At 58.5% G+C, this 20,845-nt stretch overlaps 1 protein-coding gene across 1 annotated transcript in view; it reads left to right on the forward strand.

The window, feature by feature from the left end:
* FOXK1 (forkhead box K1) overlaps positions 1–20,452 on the forward strand; it is a gene marked incomplete at its 5' end in the record, with an annotated part of 66,094 nt that extends 45,642 nt beyond the window's left edge. The window contains 8 exons of the mRNA XM_011221332.2: positions 901–1,086; positions 11,167–11,323; positions 11,877–12,023; positions 12,669–12,862; positions 15,197–15,363; positions 15,453–15,737; positions 16,486–16,710; positions 17,285–20,452. Coding sequence (XP_011219634.2) covers positions 901–1,086; positions 11,167–11,323; positions 11,877–12,023; positions 12,669–12,862; positions 15,197–15,363; positions 15,453–15,737; positions 16,486–16,710; positions 17,285–17,550 — 1,627 coding nt within the window. The remainder of the gene's footprint in view (positions 1–900; positions 1,087–11,166; positions 11,324–11,876; positions 12,024–12,668; positions 12,863–15,196; positions 15,364–15,452; positions 15,738–16,485; positions 16,711–17,284) is intronic.
* Between the last annotated feature and the right edge of the window lie 393 nt (positions 20,453–20,845).

Here is a 20,845-nt window from a genome sequence, read left to right on the forward strand (position 1 = left end):
TCCGGAACCGTGAGGAGTGCACTGAAGGTGGAAGTTGACATGCGTCATCTCCAGCCCCCCCGCCACACCCCCCATGTTTTACAAAGAGCCTTTTCTAAGCGTTTGCTGCAGGCGAGACTGTCCCTTGTCTCTGCCCAGGCAGCCTGTTCTCATTGGGGTTTGCGGTTTTGTTTGTAACTTAAGTTGCAGTCAGCAGCTTGTTGACAACTTGTGCCTCTAAAAATCGGGTGTGCTGGATACATAATGTCCAGATTTTCTGCATGGACGTTTCTTGGAGGGAGGCGACCTTGGGTTTGTGTGGCGCACACGCAGGGTGTGACTTGGATGTGTGAGGCCGGGTTTGTTGGCACGCAGTCACCTTCCAGCAGAGAAACTGAGGCCCGGAGCTGATTGTGCAGCCAGATGTGGTGTCACTACGCTGCAGGGCGCCCACCAGCCTGCTTGGGGGTGGTACGGCCACTTGGTCCCGCTCGATAGCTTCTCGCAGCACAGCTGTCTGTCTGTCTGACTTCATACTCACTGCTGAGCAGCGATCATGGTATTTCAGCTTCCTGACAAGCGTTCCCTGCAAGCCAATGAACCCTGCTCAGGTACCCCTGCGGCCATCCTGGTGGACGGGAGGTAGCGGTGTGTCTGAGCCTCTGCTGGGGACCCGCCCGGGTTCACACCTCTCTCTTCACATGTGCGGGAAAAGGAAAACCTATATCGGTGTCAGCAAGTGTCCCCGTGACAGCAGCACAGGTTGGATTTTTGGTTCGCTCTCTGAACCACAGAGTGACGCTGGGGTTCTGTGACGTCAGATGAGCCCCACTGTCGTGGTGAACCAGAACAGTCCTCTGCTGCCTCGCGGCCTCGTCCCCGTCTCTCCTGCGCTAACGTGAGTTCTCCCTCTTGTTGCAGGTGCACTTTTCGATTCCCCAGCACAGCCATAAAGATCCAGTTCACATCGCTGTACCGTCAGGAAGAGGCCCCGGCATCTCCCCTCCGGCCCCTCTACCCACAGATCTCCCCTCTGAAGATTCACATTCCGGAGCCGGATCTCCGCAGCTTGGTCAGCCCCGTCCCGTCCCCAACTGGCACCATCAGGTGAGCGGCCGACTCCAGCCTGGCCACACGGCCCCTCCACAGAACCGGGGCCCCCCTCCTCTGGCCGTCTGTCTGAGAAGCAGGAGGACACAGGAGTTCCGGGTCTCAAATAACACTCAGTATATCTCTGGAAAATTGCAGGGGGATGGAAATTTTGAAACTATTTTAAGTGCATCAAGGGATCTGATGACCTAACGAAAATCTCTGGAGAATTCTCTCATGGAGGGAAGAGTCCCTACCACATTAATCCCTTTTCCAGTTTATAGTTCTGTGTATTTAGGGACTTTCTTTAAAAGAAGCACAGGTATGATGATGGCTTTAAAGACATTGACAATATTTTAAAGTAATACGTGCATGTCAGGATTTGAACTTTGTTTTTCTAAAGTTTATTTATGAAGTTTTAGGACTTGACCTAGAGTTTGAAGGAGAAAAAGCCCTCGAATGTTCTCATCCTTGGAGTGTTATACAGAGAACCCTTGGGGGAAGGTTTCAGGGAGATCCCATAGAGAGGGATTAGCTGGGCTCTTGACTCCATGTCCCGCCCTCTGCCTGTGCTGGTGCTGGGGCCGTGGCTCTGGCCACGGCACCAGCAGCTTCCCCCGTGGCTGGTGCGTCATCAGTGCAAATGTGAGACCCGGAAAAAGCAGGTCGTGTCTCAGTCTTGTTTTGCCCCCACATACTTCTGCAGGGGTCTTGGGTCCTTGGGGCTGCCTCTGAGCCACACTTGGAAAACCGCCGCTCCTTGGGCAGGGGCTTTGCTGTCCCCACAGCCCTACCTGATCAGGTGCCATGCCTTCCCTCACTAAGCGGCCACATTGTGGCGGTCCTCATGCTCTAGAACCGTGTGTCACTCGGTCTTTCTGTGACAGTCATGCCTCACCACGCGTCTTGTTTTCCTGCTGGGACGTGTTGCTGACACGTTGCTAACAGTTGCATTGAGCTGGCTGGAGTCGGTGTCCTGCAGAGCCGGGGAGGGGGTGTGTCTCCTACGGAGAGGCTGGTGGGGATAGTGTTGAACCTGGCATGGCCTAGAATTCAAGGCTGGGCCCAGCTCTGATTCTGGCCGTGTATCTAGTTAGTGGGAGAGCCAGGGGCCTTGTTGGGCCTTGTTTTCCTTGTCATCAGGCCAGAACGCAGATGGGAGACAGGGACAAGCGGCAGCTTCCTGAAGGCCACGTGTTTGTTAGGTCCTGTGCTCAGTGCCTTGCCCACAGCGTGTCAACTACTCCTTCCGCTCAGTTCAGGTTTCTACAGTGACTCTGCTCTAAAGCCCAAAATTGAGTATGCGATCTCGTTGTTTCAGACGGCTAGCTGGAGCTTAACTGACAGCATGAGTTTTACGCTCACACCGTGGAAATGTTCCTACACTTGCTTATCTGTGATTTATCCACGGATAAAAAGTTGTACGCGAGGAGGTGAGGTAGCCCCGGCTGACGGGCTGCCTCGTGACCCAGCAGCTGCCCGGAGCGGGAGTCCGGGCACGAACTTGTGCACAGGGCTCAGAGCAACAGTATTCACGGCAGCCGCGAGGCCGGAGTGACTCCGTGTCTGTCAGCTGGTGAGCGAGCCGCTGGGCCACACGTGGACTGTTGACCACGGAATGTTATTTGGCAATAAAAAGGGAGGAGGTGCTGACACCTAGCAGAGCACGGCTGCCCCATGAAAATATGATGCGGGGTGAAGGCAGCCGGACTCAAAGGACCGCACACTGGCACGATGCCGCTGATAGGTAATGCCTGGAACAGGCGGGTCTAGAGGAAGACAGCAGGCGGGCAGCTGTGGGGGGCTGGGGATCCGAGGGCGCACCTGCCAGCTGGTACGGCGTTTGTTTCTGGGGTAGCAATGGAAACGCTTTGGACTCAGACAGTGGTGATGGTTGCTAGACTCTGCGAGTACCCCGAAAACCCCTCAGCTGTACTCTAAATGGGGGACTTGCATCTCGGTGAAGCTGATATAAAACCTGCCTGTCCTGACACCTTCACCCAGTAGCAGCCGAAAGCAGCCACGGGCACAGTGACCGGTGACGTCCCACACCCATGCCACTAGCTGCTGGGGGCTGGTTCCGGGCGGCATGTGGGTGGCCGTGGAGGGTGCTCGGCACCCAGCAAAACCCGGGCAGGCCGTCACCGTGGGATTGTTAATAATCAGGTTATGATCCAGTCAAATAGACCCTTTCTAAGAAAGGAAAACGTGTTCGTTTGTACCTGGAGGGCTTCAGAAAATAGATATTTCCCAGGAATATTCCAAATCCAAACAGTAATGCCCCCGGTTAAGATTCTGCAGCCAGGCTTTGCGCACTGACGTTGCTGTGGTGTCGGAAGGGAGGCGGGAGCTGGAAGCAGTTCCGGGCCGTGCTACCAAGTGCAATTAGCGGGTCAGCAGGTGCGGCTCCTGCAAGGGGACTGGCCCAGGCGGGTGGGGGCTCTGTGTGCCAGCCCCGCTTCTCCTTGTCATGTGGCGGAGGATTTGGGGAGGAAGTAGCCGCTGCGGGACTGGCCCTGTCTCCCTTTTTGGCCTTGAAGTATCACAGAGAGGACTTCTGTTTACATCCGTTTGTCTTAGCGCTGTGGAATCCAATTGAGTGTTTGGAAACCTCAGAGGCCCTTGTGGTTTCTCTTGCCAAGATCCCGTTTGTCCTCTGGGCTGTTGCAGGGGTGGAGCCTCATGTTTACAAACACCCGCCACCCCTCCTCTCCTCCCTGGGCCGCCCCCCCCACTCCCACAGCGACCGAGGAGGGGAGGAGGGCTGGGGGCCGTCTCCACGGGGCAGGGGGGTGGGTGGCGCTGGCACCCTGCTCGCGGCCTGCCTGCGCAGCTGTCGCTGCCAGTCCCTCTGGCAACACAGCAGGAGGGGAGGGCGCCTCCTCTCCTAGTTTGGTGTGCCTGCGTCCCGCTCCCGCTCGCGCCGTTGGCCAGCTCACCCGGGCTGTCTGGGGGCCTCAGTCTGGATTGCTTTCCTGCTGGGACCGGCTTCTCCAGCACCCTGGCTTGAGCTCTTGTCTCCCCCAGGGTTTTTCAAGCAGCTGTCCTGGGAGGAACATTCTCGAGAACAAACAGCCCCGCCCCACACTCCGACCCCGCCCGCCATCCTTTCTGTTTGGCATTTTTCTGCTTCCCCTGCAATGCCGGTCAGGGGGTGTGGCACTCCTGTGGCTGGGTTTGTGTTTTGTTTTTGGGCGTTTGTTTGTGTTTTGGTTTTTTTTTTTTTTGCACTGATATACTCCACCCAGATAATGAATGAATGCTCTTTGAAATAAATTCTGCTGTCTTCAGCAGCATTTTGTTGACCTTTTTTTTTCGTTTTGCAAAGAAGTGGTGTTTTTAGGAAGAAGAAATCAGTTAATCATTTTCTGAGTTTTACAAAACGAGACACCAATCTATGAAGAGCTCTTGGAGCTGGGAGTGTTAGGGACAGAGAGGAAATGAAGCCAGAGGAAGGGGTCAGCACAGAAGGAGGGGCGCAGGTCTTCACTGAGAGCCAGACTTTATAAACTGTTTCTTTAAGAAGACTCTTCCTTGATTTTTTTCAAGGTAGAGATCAAAAACCAGAGTGGTTTGTGTTGTGAAGTCTGGCAAAGTCTAAGCCACTGACTTCAAACTGAAACCACCCTTGACCGTGGTCTTCGGGGCAGTTTCAGCCCATCAGTGGTTAGAGCTCGGCCGCCCTCCCTTCCCTTCAGTCTGTCCCCTCCGTCCGGGAGAAGTGCTTGCATTTTTCCCGCCCACTGAGTCCTTCCGTGGCTTGATGTTTCCTGCGTCACAGCTCCCAGCCAGCGTCCAGATGCTTCTGGTCCTGCCAGCAGGGGCCCCCTGATCCTTTGGTCCAGGAGCCCCATCGTCTGTAGCTCACCTGGTGGCCACTTCCCTTTCCAGCACCTGTACCTGTGGACCTCACACCCCACGTGGTCCCTTTCCCTGCCCAAAAGCTCCGAGAAATAAAAATTGGTTCATACACACAGAAAGGTGGGCCCTCCACATTCTTTGTATTTTCCCTTCTTCCGAAGTCTGTGCCAGGGTGTATTTTGGCTCTAAAATGTTGAAAGTTTTTATCTTTACTGGGGTGGCTGTTTCCCAGTTCTTGGGCACATCTCTCGGGGCCCTTTGAAGGTTCCTGCTTCTTGTGTTCTTGGCCGTGCCTTCTGGGTGACGCCCGGCCTGCGTGCACCATTGTTCTCGCTTGGGCACTTGACCCGATGACGGAGGGCCCTTGCCAGGCCTCACACTCTGGGAAGCAGGAAGACCCTGGAGGGTGGGGGCTGAGGGGAGCATCCCCCCAAGGTCTGCACCGGGCGGGCCACCCCTAGGGGTGTGCGTACACCTGGTGACATCTGGGCTGAGGAGCAGCTCGGGCCAGTCTGCTGACTGCTGCGCACCGGGCAGAATGCAGTTCGGAAACGAGTCAGGCTTGAAATGGCTTTCCAGGATTTTGGAGCTTCGCGTTTATCTTAAGCGTTCCTTAAGAGAGGTCTCAGAAGCTGGCCTCTGTGGATTTTCTTTCCCTGTTTTCTTATTTTTTTCTGATTACAGGAATACTGTGTATGCATTATACAGAACTCAAAACATTTCAGAAAATAAAGCCACCCCACCGTGCCTGTCGCAGGACAGGTGCCTGGGGTGGGTCTCCTCTAAACGTTCCTGACGGCTCATCTCACAGGAGCTTCGTGGGTCCCTTCTCCCCAGGAAGGCCCTGTAGAGTCCAGTGTCCTCCCGCGCGGTCTTCTCCTTTCTCACTGGGTCTTGGGCTCCTTTCCGAGTCACCACACCGCAGGGGCTGGAATTTGCTTCCCGAGTTCCCACTAGGGGACCCACAGGCCGTGTCCAGTGTCCTGCTCTCAGGTGGCCAGTCTGAAGCTGCCCTTCCAAAACTTCTTCACATCTTATGCCGAGGCGATGCAATTCTCCGACGTGCTTATTTTGTTGAAACTATGCTCTTTGATAGTCACGAGCCGCGGGATTTTAGGAGCAGTGAAGAGGATTGGACTACTTGCTGGGGCTCTCGCCGGGCGAGCGGCGGGCGGGTTGCCCGTCTGCTTTCACCCACACAATGGCACTGTGAGACGCAGGCGCCCGGCCGGTCCCAGATCGGCTGCTGACGGCCCGGAGAGCAGATGCCACCTGGCGGACTGCGTGCAGCGGAGCGTGCTGTGGAGCTGCTGCCACGGGGATAGCACCAGCCTCATCGATGCCACTGAAACTTTTAGACAGCTGGTTTCTATCCCAGGGATCCTTGCACGTGGTGTAAGAACTGAGACGTGCACCAAGGCGGCACCGCAGAGACGGTCCCCACCCGCCTCCGAGCTCTGCGGGTGTTTGCTCACCTCTGCATGGTCCACCGTACGACTCGGCTTTTCAGTGTGTCCCATATTGACTTCCTAGGTGGAAATTCAGGGTTTGGCCCCAGGACCTCAGGACTGTTGGGTCTGTGAGCACAGGCGTTTTCTTAGGGTGCCCATAGTGGCTGCAGCGCCCACCGTTTCCTCGCTCGTGCTTTAGCTGCTCCTGCCCCGGGGTCGGGCAGCGGGCGGGGGGTTGGTCTTAGGGCCTGTTTGCTGCGTTTGGTTCCATCCTTCCGACCTGTACGTCCACCCGCTGCCCCTACGAATGTCCCGTGCTCCCAGCTCCGTCCGTCATGCAGACCTGCTGGGAAGACCGTCCTCAGGAGCCTGGTCTCCTTCCACCTGGACCCAGCCTGGGGCACCTCCGACCCTGGGATCAGCTCCCCGGTCATTCCGGGAATCTCCCTCTGCCCAGTCTTTCCCTTTCCCCGATCTGCTCCGCGGTGTTATTAGGGCACATCCTCCGGTTGCTTCCTGGAAACAGGTACAGGACAGGTAAATTAAAAACACAAAAAATCTTCCATGCCTGAAAATCATCATTTTTGTCCATTCACACTAGCCGAAGGGTTTCACTATGTGGAGAGTTCTTGGTGGGACACATTTTTCCCCCACACCTTAAAATCACTTTCTGAGTGTTGCCGTTAGAGAGCTTGGTGCCCCCCTGGCTCCTGACCCTCTTGGACCGGACATTTGGCCTCTGAGCACGCGGTGTCCCTGCGTCCCCACGTCGGCCAGCACGTCTGCAGGTCTGCAGCGCTGGGAGCTGACCTTATGTTTCCAGAGAGCTTCCCCTTGTGCTCTTACCCTTTGCCGCCCTCCCTCCCTCTCCCGGCAGTTTCTCACGGGCTCTGGGGGCTTGGGGGGGGGGGCTCTCCTCCCACCTTTCACTGAACTTCCCTTTCTCCTCTTTTTAAAATTCGAAGAACGTGCCTTAGTGGCCTTCTCACCAGCTAACGAACACTGTCTGCCCTTCTGGGGTCAAGGCCACACTCTGTTTTGCTGTTTTCATCCCCCACCCGCCTGTGTGGGCGGGACAGGTGCGGCTCAGCAAAGAGATTAGGAGGCAAGACTGTAAGTTCACTGAAACAGTGTTTCAATAAGAAAGGATATTTACTTTAATTGAAGCACTTATTTTGTAGAATAAAAACATCCTAGTTTTCAGAAAAAGTTCAAAAGGCCTGAACGAAAAACAAATTTACCCCTTAACTCTGCGTATTCGTTGTGCGATCCGCCTGAAAGGTCTGTCCGCTCAGCTGCCATCCCACTGAGGAGCTTATTCTATTTTTCAACCGAAAATTAATAATCTAATTAAAAGCTCAGTAACACTCCGCAAAAAAGACTGAGTTTCCAGAAAACTGTTTGGATGATCTCTGGGGTTGTGGTGTGGGCCTGGGGCTCAGGGAGGGGTTCCAAGTGCCCCTCCTGGGGGTGGGCGGGGAGGTGGAACATAGACCCCCCCAGCAACCTTTCTGGGCCCAGTGTTTGGGGCGCAGGGTCCGTGGTTCTCTGGGTGAGACCCGGGAGCGGTCCAGGGAGGGGAGAAGACCTGACCATGCCTTACAGACTTCAGCACAACACACGCACACAGCTGGGTGGTCCCAGGTGCCCACTGTGATCTCAGGGCCGTGTGGTCTGAATCCAGTCCCAGGAGGCTGGCACGGGAGGAAAATGCACACAGCCCCAGGGCAGACCAGACCAGGCAGGCATCTGGGTGGGGGTCGAGGGCCTGGTGGGGCTTGGGGGCATCCTGGAGGGGTGGCAACAGGGCATCGCAGAAGAGGCTCACCGCGGGCCCCAGGGACGGGCTTGGTAGGCCAGCCTTCCGTCCCATTGGTTTTTCTCAGCCGGAACTCTTACTGTCATGGTGAGACCTGGAAACACCTTTTCGCATCAGGCTATTCGTTCTTTTCCAGTGTCTGTAAATGGAGGATTCAGAGTCAATGCCGGGCATGACTTGCATGGTCACAGAGGTCCCGTCCTGGGCAGTCACAGAGCCAGCGTGGGTTTGCCCCCGCGTGATAGCTGCCCCAACCCAGAGCCGCGGCTGGCAGGACAGGCAGCCCGGGCAGCTGCTCCCCAGGACCATAAGACTCTCTCGCCTGAAGCAGAAATGTGACTTAGGAGCTGTTTTCCCACAAAAGGGGGAATCAGCGACCCGTGGTCTAAAGTGCACGTTCCACTGCATTTGCACCTGGAATCTTGACTCAAGAAGAACGGGTGTTCGTTTAGCGTCACGTCTGGTGGGTGGCGGCTCCGCGGCCTCTGCTCCTTCCTTGTGTGCCCAGATGCAGGCTTGCCGCACACCTGGACAGTGGGGCCCCCACAAGGGGAGCAGTCTTTGCTTAAGCCTGGCCGGCTGTCAGTAAACCTTGTGGCTCTTGATCTCGGAGTCGTGAGTTCAAGGCCCACACTGGGCATGGAGTCTACTCAAAAATAAAAAAATTTCCAGCTTTTGCTAGTAGTGAGGGAGATTTTCAGGGGGGCGGGATACAACTCTGGTTGGGACACTGAGTGCCTTGGTGGGTTTCCCCAGGGTGGGAACCTTGCTGTAAGCCCCAGGGCCCCCGGGCCTCCATCTCATACCCGCCCCTCTGAGGCCCATGGTGGAGCTGAGCTCACGTGGCATCTCGCTTTCATCCTTCTCTTCGGGTGGCGATGTGACGTCGGGGCGGCCGGGCACCAGGCGCAGCACTCTCAGCAGAGACCGGCCTGCCGGGACAGCTGGGGGGTTCATGGAGAAGCTAGCTGCTCTGAGGCTAGAAGGTCGCACACACAAGCACGTGTTCTGCTGGGATGGGCCTGCTGGGCAGCTCTGGGGTCATGGCCAGATCCGTCCCCACCAAGCTTCCCCGCAAGCGCTGGCCGGCACAAGCCACCCGGCTGCCCCCGTGCACCCATGCTTGCTCCCCAGTGGATTATTCCCGTTCGCAATCATTCTTTGGTGAATGACAGCCTTTTCTCTGGGTTTTGCCTCTGAGAGTTTGAGGTAAGTTTTCTTCAGTCTTCTGCAGAATAGTGACGTGTGGCGGGCAGCACGGCCCCGTGTGCCTACGTGCAGAGGTCGCGTGTGTCCTCGTCACTGGTAAGGGTGCCCGGTCAGTGTCACACAAGGTCAGGAAGCCACCTGCCGCCTGGTTGGGTGTGACTGTGTCTCCAGGAGGTGGCGGTTCTCGTCCCTCAGGGTCTGATGTGCTTTACTGTGTTCAGGTCCGCGGGGGCGTTGGGCGTGTGTGGGAACCAGCGGGGCTGACGGGGCTGCGACGCAGCGGGGCGTCCTGAGCTTCACACCATTTGGCAGAACACGGCACAGAGAATCTTCAGGAAGAGCTCCTCACCTCAGGGTCATGTGCCCGTTGAGCCACATCTTCGTGCCGCGTGCGGTGGCATTTGGTTCCCAAATGGCTGTGTTTGAGAAGCCTGTTTTCTAGTGCGTGAATGTGTTACCAGTCCCGCCCCAGCGTTACAAGCTTGGGTTTTGTATATCTGGTTCCAAAATAAGTTAAGAAAAAGCTGGTTTTATTACCCTTTCCTGCCTTTACCTGGCCTGTTTATATTGTTGACCGGAGGCTGTGTTTACAACTGTCTCTCCCAGATCTGGGGAATGTGACAGAGAAGAGAACGAGGCTTCTCACATGAGAGGCCTTGCAATCTGGGGCCCCAGGGGGCTCTGGCAGAGGGACAGAGGGGCAGATCCAAGAGCACACGGGGCATGCTCGGAAACCTGGGCCTTCTGGGTGGTTCCTGGTGGGGTGCTGGCCCTGCAGGCAGGGGCCCAGGTCCTCTGTGACTTCGGGAGGACTTCGTCGCTGCTCCACAGGCTGGGATCCGTGGGGGGAGGGGCGCCTGTGGTCCCGCGGGAGGCCGGCCAACAGGGCTCTGGTCACCTCCCAGCAGGGGCACCTTTTACCTGGGCCTGTGACCCAGTGTTTGCATTGGTTGCCTCTGAATATTTTGTAATAGAATTAGTTTTCAGAATCAGAATTTTGTTGTAGTTGGATAACCAAAGTCCACCTTGTTAACGAGAGGCACTGTGCCAACAGCGCCTGTCGCCGCCGAGCTGGGTTCAGTGCGCTCCAGCAGGAAGCGGGCCAGGGACCCTGCAGGCCTGGCACCAGCCAGTGTGTTCTCTGGACCCACTTGAGCCATAGGTGTGTCCAGCCCGTGTGTTTGGCTGCAGTTTCCCACCTCGGATTGGCATGGCGGCCCTGGAGAGAGACAGCCAGTGTGGGTCGCAGGGGCTGAACTGTGGCTGTGGCCCCGAGGAATTGGGGGGGGCGGCTGTCCCAGAGGTCCTCACGCCCACCCTCAAGTCGTCTCCCCAGCCTTGGCCCACAGCGCCCTCCCGTGGACAGTGAGCACGTGACAGCAGCCGCAGGGCACGCTCAGCCCGGCCTAACTGCCCTGTGGGTGGTGCCCTTCCGGCCCAGGCCTTGCCGCAGGGAGCCGGCCTGCTGGGTGGCTGCGTGTAAACCTGCTTCTCAGGGCCCACAGCTCCCCACCGTGAGCAGAAACTGCCACTGCAGGACCACGCATCGCACCCGCCGCGTGTGGACGGCACCCGATCTCTGGTGGCGCTGCGTGCGTCCTTCCGCGCAGGCGAGGTGCAGCGTTGTGACAACACAGGGAAGGAAGGGGCCGCATTTCTCTGTCCCCCCCCGCATCACCCAGCTAGGTCCTGAAATCCGAGACCTCAAGTCCTCTTTTTCCGGATCGTGAAGTCAGGACGTGTCGTTTCTCTCCACAGTGTTCCCAACTCCTGCCCTGCCAGTCCGCGCGGAGCGGGGTCGTCCGGCTATCGCTTTGTTCAGAACGTGACCTCGGACCTGCAGCTGGCCGCCGAGTTTGCCGCGAAGGCCGCCTCGGAGCAGCAGGCGGACACATCCGGAGGGGACAGCCCTAAGGTCTCAGGCCTGACGGCGCGTGGGGCTGCGCGGTGACCGTACACGGGGCACAGAGGGCTTGGGGGGCGCCAGCGTGAGAATGAGCGGGGCTCGGGGGCAGCACGCCGGCCCTCCACCCGGACAGCAACGCTTTGCTCCTTCATGGAGGTCGCACGTGGGCCCCAGGGACACCGCTCCTTCCCGCTGTGCACCTTCTCCGTGTTCTGTTCTTGTCCCGTCCGTGGGTGACAGGACGGTTTCAGGGTTTTTCCTTACAGCTTCGTATCTTAGCTCATTCTCCTCTGATACCTGTCTTTCAGTCAGTTTGCAGAGGAAGGGAGAAATTTCAGAATTAAAGTATGAAAATCTGCTTTTTCCCCGCGTGGGGCCAGAATGGCTATCCCTCGTCGGGTGCACGCACATTGGCGAGACGGGTGGTGGTCATTGAGACTGAGTTAGGTGGGCATGCTGCTGTCCTCTGTCCCGATCGCTAGGGCCCTCGGGGAGCGGGGGCACACGGCAGGGGGGCTGGGAAAGCCTGCCGAAGCTCACAGCGCGCTGCCTTTGTTCTCAGGATGAGTCGAAGCCGCCCTACTCGTACGCTCAGCTGATCGTGCAGGCCATCTCATCCGCGCAGGACAGGCAGCTAACACTAAGCGGGATCTATGCCCACATCACCAAGCATTACCCTTACTACCGGACGGCTGACAAAGGCTGGCAGGTGAGGCCCAAGCCCGAGAAGCCAGACTCCCAGGCCACCGTGTTGGAACAAGGGAGCCAACGCACAGGTCGTTTTCTGTGGGGCGGAGTCATCCAGGGGTGTCTCCATGGATGGCCTGGGGCGTATCTGAACCGAGCGACGGCCCCCGTGAGTCCAAATAGTCTTCTCTCCCTCCAACGTCCAGAGACGGGAGGGCTGGTTACTTTGCGGTGTTTTCATGCTTACCATGCCTTCCGATCGTGCACTGTGTGGAAATGGACGGTGCGTGTGTGCTCTCACAGCGGCCCGCGTGTCCCGGGACCGGCAGACCTCATGTTGTGCTTGTTTGGGAACATTCTCCCCATGGTGGTTCTTTCCCCTCGGCTGGCTGACTTAGCCCAAGTTCCAGTCCACATACTCCTAGGCCGTGGCTTGTCCTTCTGTCTCACTTTTTCTACAAGGAACGCCGTGCTGAATTTTGTTAGGGAAAGCTACCACTGTGCCTTTGCACTTCCCGGTAGAATCCAGTGACTTTGCCATCCCGTGGAGCGCCCTCACCGGCACAAGCGCCGGGCTGTCCCATCACCTCTGGTCTCATGTCCGTTGCGTTTGGATTCAGTTTGTTTCCTCATTTGCTAACTGGTGAATATCTCTGCTTGCCCACAGAATTCAATCCGACACAACCTCTCTTTGAACCGTTACTTTATTAAAGTCCCTCGTTCCCAGGAGGAACCTGGGAAGGGGTCTTTTTGGCGAATAGACCCTGCCTCGGAAGCAAAGCTCGTGGAACAGGCATTCCGAAAACGGAGGCAGAGAGGCGTCTCCTGTTTCCGCACCCCCTTCGGGCCTCTGTCGTCCAGGTAAGCCCCTGCTCGGCTCCTCGGTCAGCAGCCTGACTCCCAAGATGTCCAAGTTCACGGGAGCCCCTTTGACACTTTAAACTCATCATGTGATAGTAAAGTTAGTAAGCAGACCCCTGTCTGCTGCTCTGACGTGTCCGTTCTCAGAAGCCAAAACATGGGTGGTGGTGGGAACAGAACCTGAAACCAGAGAGGAGAAGAAGGGGCCTGCAGCTCGCCGCATTCGGTGGAAGCAAGCATCCCAGCAGAGGGACCAACAGAGCAGGTCTGGTCAAGCTCAAACAGGCTGTGTCATTAATGAAGCTGACCTTGGGATATGGCCTCTGCTCAGGGACCCTCCCACTCCGCACGCTCGAGGCCAGCACAGTCCATCAGGCCGAGCTGCACATGGACAGGCCCAGAGGTCTTCCCAAGGTCACCAGTCCAGGGAGAGCATGGGCAAGAGAGGACAGATGCTCTCCAAAGTTCTTCCGCCTGGAAGGGAGCGTTGGCACCCGGCGCTTTCCGCTTCAGCGTGTAGCACGTGTGGTTCCACGAAAGACGACTCAGACGTCCAGAAATGTCTGGTACAGGGACTGTTGTGATTCTCGGTTCTGTAGCCAAAGTAGAAGTTGAAACAAAGGTGATGGTCGTGCTGGTGAGGTAGAAATTCGGAACATTTCATCTGGGCTCAGGTTTTCCAGAACACCACACTGCTTCAGTAGGGCTTGGAGAGAAATGTTGCTGGAGTAGCTGGGATTACTAGGGCTGCGGGAGCAGCAGCCCACACACTTGGCGGCCGGAACAACAGAGCCTTCTCTCTCACGCATCTGTAGCCAGAGGTCACGGTGGCGGCGGGGTGCGTTCCTCTGAGGCGTGAGGGCGTCTGCGCCAGGCCTCTCCCGGCTGCTGAGGCTTTGCTGGCGGTCTCCAGCGGCCCTGGGCTCATGGACGCAGCTCCCTGACCTCTGCCTGCATCTCCCCTGCCATTCTCCCTGAGCACGTCGGTGTCCAGACTGTCCCTTTGAGGACGCTGGCCACTGGGTTAGGGACCATCCTACCTACTGACTCCAAGCAAGGTCCCCTTGTGAGGCACTGGTGATTTCTGGGGACACAGTTCAATCCATAACAGTGACCACCACGACCTTTCACTTGTTAGATCAGCCTGTTGGCCAGCTAGGGGATTGGTTATGGGGCTGGCTCTGTGTGCCCAGCCCTACCCAGGGAACCCAGATAAGGGGAAGGGGTGTCTCTGGAGGACAACGAGGTGGGCCTCGTCGGTCACTCTGGGCGTGAGAGACACAGACTTGTGAATCTGCATCGTGGCAGGCAGGACATTCTTGGCCCGGAAGGAAGGCTGTGTGAGCTGTGTGTTGAGGAGAGGGAGGGACTCTTGTGGCTGCAGAACCTGGATTTTTTAGGAGGGAGGCAGTGGGTGTGTTTATGTGGGTGGGAGGCAGTAGGAAGCAGGGTAGATTTGGTGCAGAGTTAAAGGGGGCCTGCCTGGAATTTGGGCTCCTGAGGTCAGAAAGAAGGCTGTCACAGGCTTGGGGGCTGGGAGGGACCCGGGCATGAGCAGATGGGCTCCAGGCCTGACTGGGTGGCAGGCGAGCCAGCTGAGAGGTGGAAGAAGCAGGAGGAAGACTCGAGGGGCGGGGCCGGGCCAGGTCTGTGCCCAAGGGGACCAGGGCGCCTACAGCACCCGCTTGTCTGGCGAGGTAGACGACACATCCGTGGCGGTGTTGACTCTGCTGGTGATAAACGCAGCTGAAGACCGCTCCCTCCAGGCAGCCCCAGCGTGCTGCCTCCGAGGGTTTGGGCCGACCCTGGGATTCTGTTTCTCAGGACCCGAGTCCCCATGCTGCACGGCCGGTCCCAGGCCAGCCCCCACTGGCACGTGCCAGAACACAGTGCTGTTTTAGAACCCGGGCGAACGGTGACGGAGGGAGCAGCCTTCCCTGGACGGTTAGCAGCGCAAGGCCAACAGCCGTGCGCCCAAGGCCTGTCTGCTCCCTCGGTTGTAGGTCTGTCCTGGTGGGAAATTCGCGCCAGTCCCATCAAAGCGTATGTTTTTAATGCTTCCGTGGAAGACTGGCTGGTCCCTTTCCGAAGTCAGCGCTCTTGGAAGCCACGAATAGCACAGCGTCCTCCCACTTCCTGGGCTTACGCGCCCGGTTACCGTGGAAGGTTGTGTTAGTGTTGGAAATGCCTCGCGGGGATAGAGACGCATCAGGAAAGGCTGGCAAAGGTGCCGTGTAACGCGGATGTTGGGATGTTTGTGTTTTGTGAAACACCACTTTCGTTTCTGACCTCGTGTACTTACTACCACCGTCCTTTCTCTTGTTTTCTTCTTAGGAGTGCTCCCGCTTCACCCACTCACCCTGGGCTAATGTCCCCTCGTTCTAGTGGCCTGCAGACCCCAGAGTGCCTGTCTCGAGAGGGCTCACCCATTCCACACGACCCTGACTTTGGGTCAAAGTTAGCTTCTGTTCCAGAGTATCGGTACTCCCAGAGTGCGCCTGGTAAGAATGGTCTTGTCCCTCCTCCCGGCGCGGCAGAGCAGAGCCTCGCGCAGCCGTGGGCCTCAGTGGTCATGCTCCTTCTCGTGCAGGCTCTCCCGTCAGCGCCCAGCCGGTGATCATGGCTGTGCCTCCCCGACCTCCCAGCCTGGTGGCCAAGCCCGTCGCCTACATGCCAGCGTCCATAGTGACGGCACAGCAGCCCTCGGGCCACGCAATCCATGTCGTGCAGCAGGCTCCCCCCGTCACCATGCTCAGGGTGGTCACCACCTCCGCCAGCTCCGCCAACGGGTACATCCTCGCCAGCCAGGCCTCGTCAGGGGGCACCCACGAGGCGGCGGGCACAGCCGTGCTGGACCTGGGCAGCGAGGCTAGAGGTAACGCGGTCGTGCGCTCACCGGGCTGGGACGGATACGGATGTCGTTGGTCTCCAGGACAGAGCCCATGTGCTGGGGCTACGGGCTGTCTCTGGGGGTCGATGGTTCTCAGGCTGCTGCCTTTCCTCCCTGCTACTTGTTTTTTCGGGGTGCGTATCCTTAAACAACGCCGATCGTCCTCTGAAGGGCGCCATCCTTGGGCGGTAACACCTCCAGGTGCGCAGCCCCCAAGGTGACGGCCTGGGTCGCGGGCTTGAAGGGGCTTAGAAGTCACGTAACATAAAAAGTCGCTGCAGATTCCTACGGTGGGCATCTCGAGCCCAGGGGTCACGGGGTCAGTACTGAAACTGCAGCCAGTTTAGCAGGGGCCCCCGGGGAGCCCTGGAGCCACATGGTCTCCTGGCCTCACGGGCCTCCATCCGCAGCCCGTGCGTAGCGTCACGAGGACGAAGCATTTTGGAGAAAGAAGACCGTGGTTCCAAGTGCCAAGCTTTTCATTCCAAATAATGTTTTCTTTCTCCGATTATGTGTGGGTTGGTTAAAGTTCAAGGTATTTAGATGTTTTTTTAAAACTCTACTGTTTTTCTCTTATTTGAACTGTATTTCGTTGGTGGGATTTTTCTTTTGAGAATAGTCGATGCTTCAAACCACGGTCCATTCCCCCCATAAACAGACTTCCTACGAGCACAAATGAGAGTGGGCCGCCCCCGTCAGGCGGGTGGGGCTCTGACACCCTTTCTCCCTGCAGGCCTGGAAGACAAGCCCACCATCGCGTTCGCCACCATCCCCGCCGCCAGCCGCGTCATCCAGACGGTGGCCAGCCAGATGGCCCCGGGGGTCCCCGGGCACACGGTCGCCATCCTGCAGCCGGCCACACCAGTGACCATCGGGCAGCACCACCTCCCCGTCCGGGCCGTCACTCAGAACGGAAAGCACGCGGTCCCCACGAACAGTTTAGCTGGCAGCACTTACGGTGAGGCCCTGCCTGCGCCTGCTCAGCCCCGCCGTTGCGTCTGTGGTGCCTGTGGCGTGAGAACGCGTGGCCGCGCCATCCGGTGATCCTCTCACCGCGCCCTGTTTGTTGAGTGTCTGCGCCATGTGGCCGCTGTGCTCCAGCCAAGGCTCAAGCCCTGCCACGGAGGCAGACCCCATGTCACAGCGCTCATGCCCCGCCGGGTTAGGCGAGAGGTCGGGGGGCAGGGGTGCAGCTGCAGGGAGGGTCGCAGGGGGCATCCAGCGTGCGTAGGATGGTTCAGGGCAGATGGCCCGTGTTAAGCACCTGCTAGAGGTGAGGGCAGGAGTCCCCTAGCTGTCTGCAGGGATGCGCACAGCGGCAGCAAGAGGAGGCCCCTCGGGCGAAAGCAGGGTTGGGGCAGGGAGGGCGTGACACATGAGGCTCCACCACTGTGGGAGCCGGCGAGGGGCTGGCACCCGGGGCCGGGCGTGCTGGGAGCCGGGGTCCGGTGTGGTTTACTTGGCCTTGTGCAGTGACTGTGCGCCAGTCCTCACCTGTTCCCAACGCAAATCTCTTTTTCCTCCACTCCTAGCCCTCACGAGCCCCCTGCAGCTCCTGGCGGCCCAGGCTAGTTCATCCACGCCGGTGGTGGTCACGCGGGTGTGCGAGGTGGGGCCCGAGGAGCCGGCAGCAGCGGCCGCCACCCCAGCGACCCCGGCCACTGCTGCCACATCTGCCTCTTCCACCGGGGAGCCCGAGGTCAAAAGGTCACGCGTGGAGGAGCCCAGTGGAACTGTGATGGCGCAGGCCGGGGTGATCGCGGCCGCCGGCCCGCAGGGACCCGGAACCGGGGAGTGAAGTCGCCTGCGTGTGGGCTGAGTGGGATGCTCACCAAAAGGGATTCTGGAGCCGGGCCCTGACTGCCGGCCTCCTGCCGCCTGTGGACCGTGACGAGGGGGCACCACGCTGACCTGCGCACGTGCCACGCGTACAGGACGGCCTCCACCTGCCTGCACCCAGACACACTCGTCCTCCTTGTTCTGTCTCCTGCCCCTGCTGTGGTTTAAAACAAAACCCATAAACAAGTTCAGACAGCTGATTGTATGATTCGGGAATGCTTGTTTTTATTTACCTTCTCCCTTGCACCGTTTTCTCTCCCAGGCCTATGGTCAAGGGCTGGGCCACGGGACGGCCCAGCCACGCACAGAGGCGAGGCTTCCAGAGCGGCCTTCGCCCCCCCGAGGACGGACAGAGGCCGTGCGCGGGAGGGGCCGGCGGTGGGCATAGGCCTGTCAGCAGCCGAGCGGGAGGAGGCAGGAGAGAGGTGAGAACTGCCAAAGCTCAGACTGTCTTGTGGGGTTTTTGCCCTAAAATAGCGACATAGAAAGTCTTGGCATTAATCGGGGGGACGGGGCTCTGGTTTGGCTTTGGACCCCAAATACTTCTTGTTTTATTGAAACAAATTGAGGCTTAATCATAAACCTGAGACAAACACGGAAGGAAGCTCGTATCTGTGAGGCCCGCGTCTGTGGACAGGGTCACGCTGTGGGCCTGGGCCGCGTACCAGCGTTAATCCCGTGAAGGGTCGCTGCTGCTGCTCCGTCTGCTAACTTCAAGAAAGATCGACAGCCGCCGGGTTGGCGTTCGGGGCGGAGAGCTCTCCGCGTGAGGAGCACGTGGCCCCTCCTCCAGGAATCGGCGAGCCCTGTGTCCTCTGCGGGCCTGAGGCCCTGGCGCCTGGATACCATGGGACGCACAGCGCTTCTCCCACTGCCACTGTCGCCTAGTCACACTTGCTTTACTGCCCAGCACGTACCTCCTGCTGTCCGTCCCACCGTCTCCTGTGCCCGGGGCTCCTGGGCTGTGAGCAATGGCCACGCTGCCCCTGCCCTTGGCTCCTGCGGACTCTGTTGGCCTGGCCCGCGACTTGGCCGTGTGACCCGGCGAGTGGCACCAGCTCCCTTGGGGAGGGACCCCTGCGCATGCAGACGCCCCACACTCCCCATGGAGCTGTTCGCAGAGCAGGAGGTGAGCCCACGCTGCCTGATTTATAGCCCAGTTCCGGATCCAAATTATAGTTCTTCAGCTCCTCTTGGAGAACATTCTCAGGAAATGTTAAGTGCGTCTGTGAAAAGTGACTTTAAACTTGGCTGGCCGCCCCGGCACTGGACACCACCCAGCACAGCAGCCCCAGGCCCCTCGCAGAAGTCCAGCGGGGACAGTTTTCGTCCTGGAAGTCGCCTGTCCTCAGCATTAGTCTCCCACCAGCAAAGCTGCCTGCCCCCACCTGCCCCGACGGCAGCACCCACAGGACCGCACAGGCCCTAGAAAGCCCCCAAGAGGAAGAGCAGGCCTCGCGGGCCACGTCAGGTACTGGCTCAGAACTAGAGGGAAACCGTGGAACACAATCTCGAGGCCGTTGGGGCAAGATTGGCTTGTATGGAGAGCGGGCCTCGCCCGCAGCCAGAACTCGGTGGCGGCCGGTGTGGGTGTGACGAGCCGTCTCGCGGCCACGGCTGTCGGTCGCCAGGGACATGTGCGGAGTGTCCTCCTCCTGCCTGGACTGGGATGATGCCTGTTCCGGTGTTCTTCAAGCTCCGAACCAGTAGTTTCTATGGCACCAAACTTTAAGTGGGAAAAAGCTTTTTTGTGAAGTCCGTACCTGTTGCCTTCAGTGACGTTGGGATAGTGATGGCCGGGTGTGCCGGCCTCGGTGATGAGAAGTCGTGCTCTGTTCTGCATCGACGTTTTCTGTTGCTTTATAAACTTTGTCTTTTGCAGCGTCTGGTGTGTGCGTGAGAGGGCATGTGGGTTGGGTGGAGGCCGTGGCACACATGGGCAGGTCGGCCCCTTGCCGCGCGCCTGCCTTCAGCTCAGCCGTTGCTTCTTTCCTCCCATGGTCATCGTTTACGGGGTCCTTGCGAGGGGGACTGCCCGGGTTTGCCTCCATAGAAAAGCTGACACCAGCTCCAGAGAACACAGGACAGTCGGCCACGGATGCATGTCAGGCCTGATCAGGTCAGTCTGGCCCTGACCCTTTGCTTTCCCAGCTTTCGAGATGTTTGGTTTCTGCTTATTTTTGTGACGATCGCACTGTATTCGGGCTGTGGTTCCAGGAGGAGGGAGCAAGGGGAGGTCCGAATGTGGATGGGTGCTATTGTGCCACGTGGAGAGCTCGTGCCTTTTCAGCTCCTGCTGGGACCAAGGAGGAGACCCCGTGGGGTCAGCTTACGCTGGGCCCTGGGGAAGTGGCCACTCCGGGTTCACAGACAGTGAGTTTCTAGATGGGTTTCTGGTCATCTGACCACAGAGCAGGCCTGGCTCAGCCGGCTCGTGTCCTGGGACTGACAGCCGAAGGCCATCACCGGCACCTTACAGCAGAAAGGTCTGTGCTCTTGGAGCCGACCAAGGGATGGTCTCCCCCAGCCAGGAAGCAAGAGCGCCAGGCCAGACGTGACCCGGCACAAGCATGGGTCGTAGAGGGTGGGCCAACCCCAGCCAAGATTGGGAGAAACAGAAATAAGTCAGTTCTGCACGATGCTGCTGTCACCAGGGCCTCAGGGGTCCGAGGACCTTCTCTTTGATCACCCAGGGGCTCGAGCGTGTGTGAAGAGGTCAGCCAGGCCAAAGGGGTGCGGGCTTTGGGAGGGGCCCATCTCCTCCTGAGGCATGACCCAGGGCACGCAGGCCCTCTCCACCCAGGTACCAAGTGCCTCTTCTTGGTCTCCTGCTTGACCGGTCACCATGTTTACTAACACCAGAGACAGGAAACACCCTCTCTGCACAGGAAGGAAGTCACATGAGTAACTGCTTTTCAGTAGTTGGCCATTTTCCCACCAAGACAGTCTGGTATCATGTTGGAAGGAGGAGGGCTGTACCCAGAGGTCACAGCAGTCACAAGGCCCAGTGAGTGGAGCAGTGTGGGACACAGAAGGCCACGGAGGCACGGCTCCTGGCGCCCCAGGGTGGACTTCATGAGCTATCTGCATCTTTCTTCCATGCCGCCGCCTTCCCAAGTAACGCCTGTTAGCCTCTGCTGAGGACAGGCCACTCCAGCGCCATAAGGGATCAGGCCGGGGACTGTCCCTTCTCCACCTTCTCTGCAAATTCTTAAAGGTTCCATGGCTTGCTTCCCTCGGGGAAGGTTGGCAGG

Source organism: Ailuropoda melanoleuca, chromosome 10 (genome assembly GCF_002007445.2).
Source record: "Ailuropoda melanoleuca isolate Jingjing chromosome 10, ASM200744v2, whole genome shotgun sequence".
In the NCBI taxonomy this organism is placed as follows: domain Eukaryota; kingdom Metazoa; phylum Chordata; class Mammalia; order Carnivora; family Ursidae; genus Ailuropoda; species Ailuropoda melanoleuca.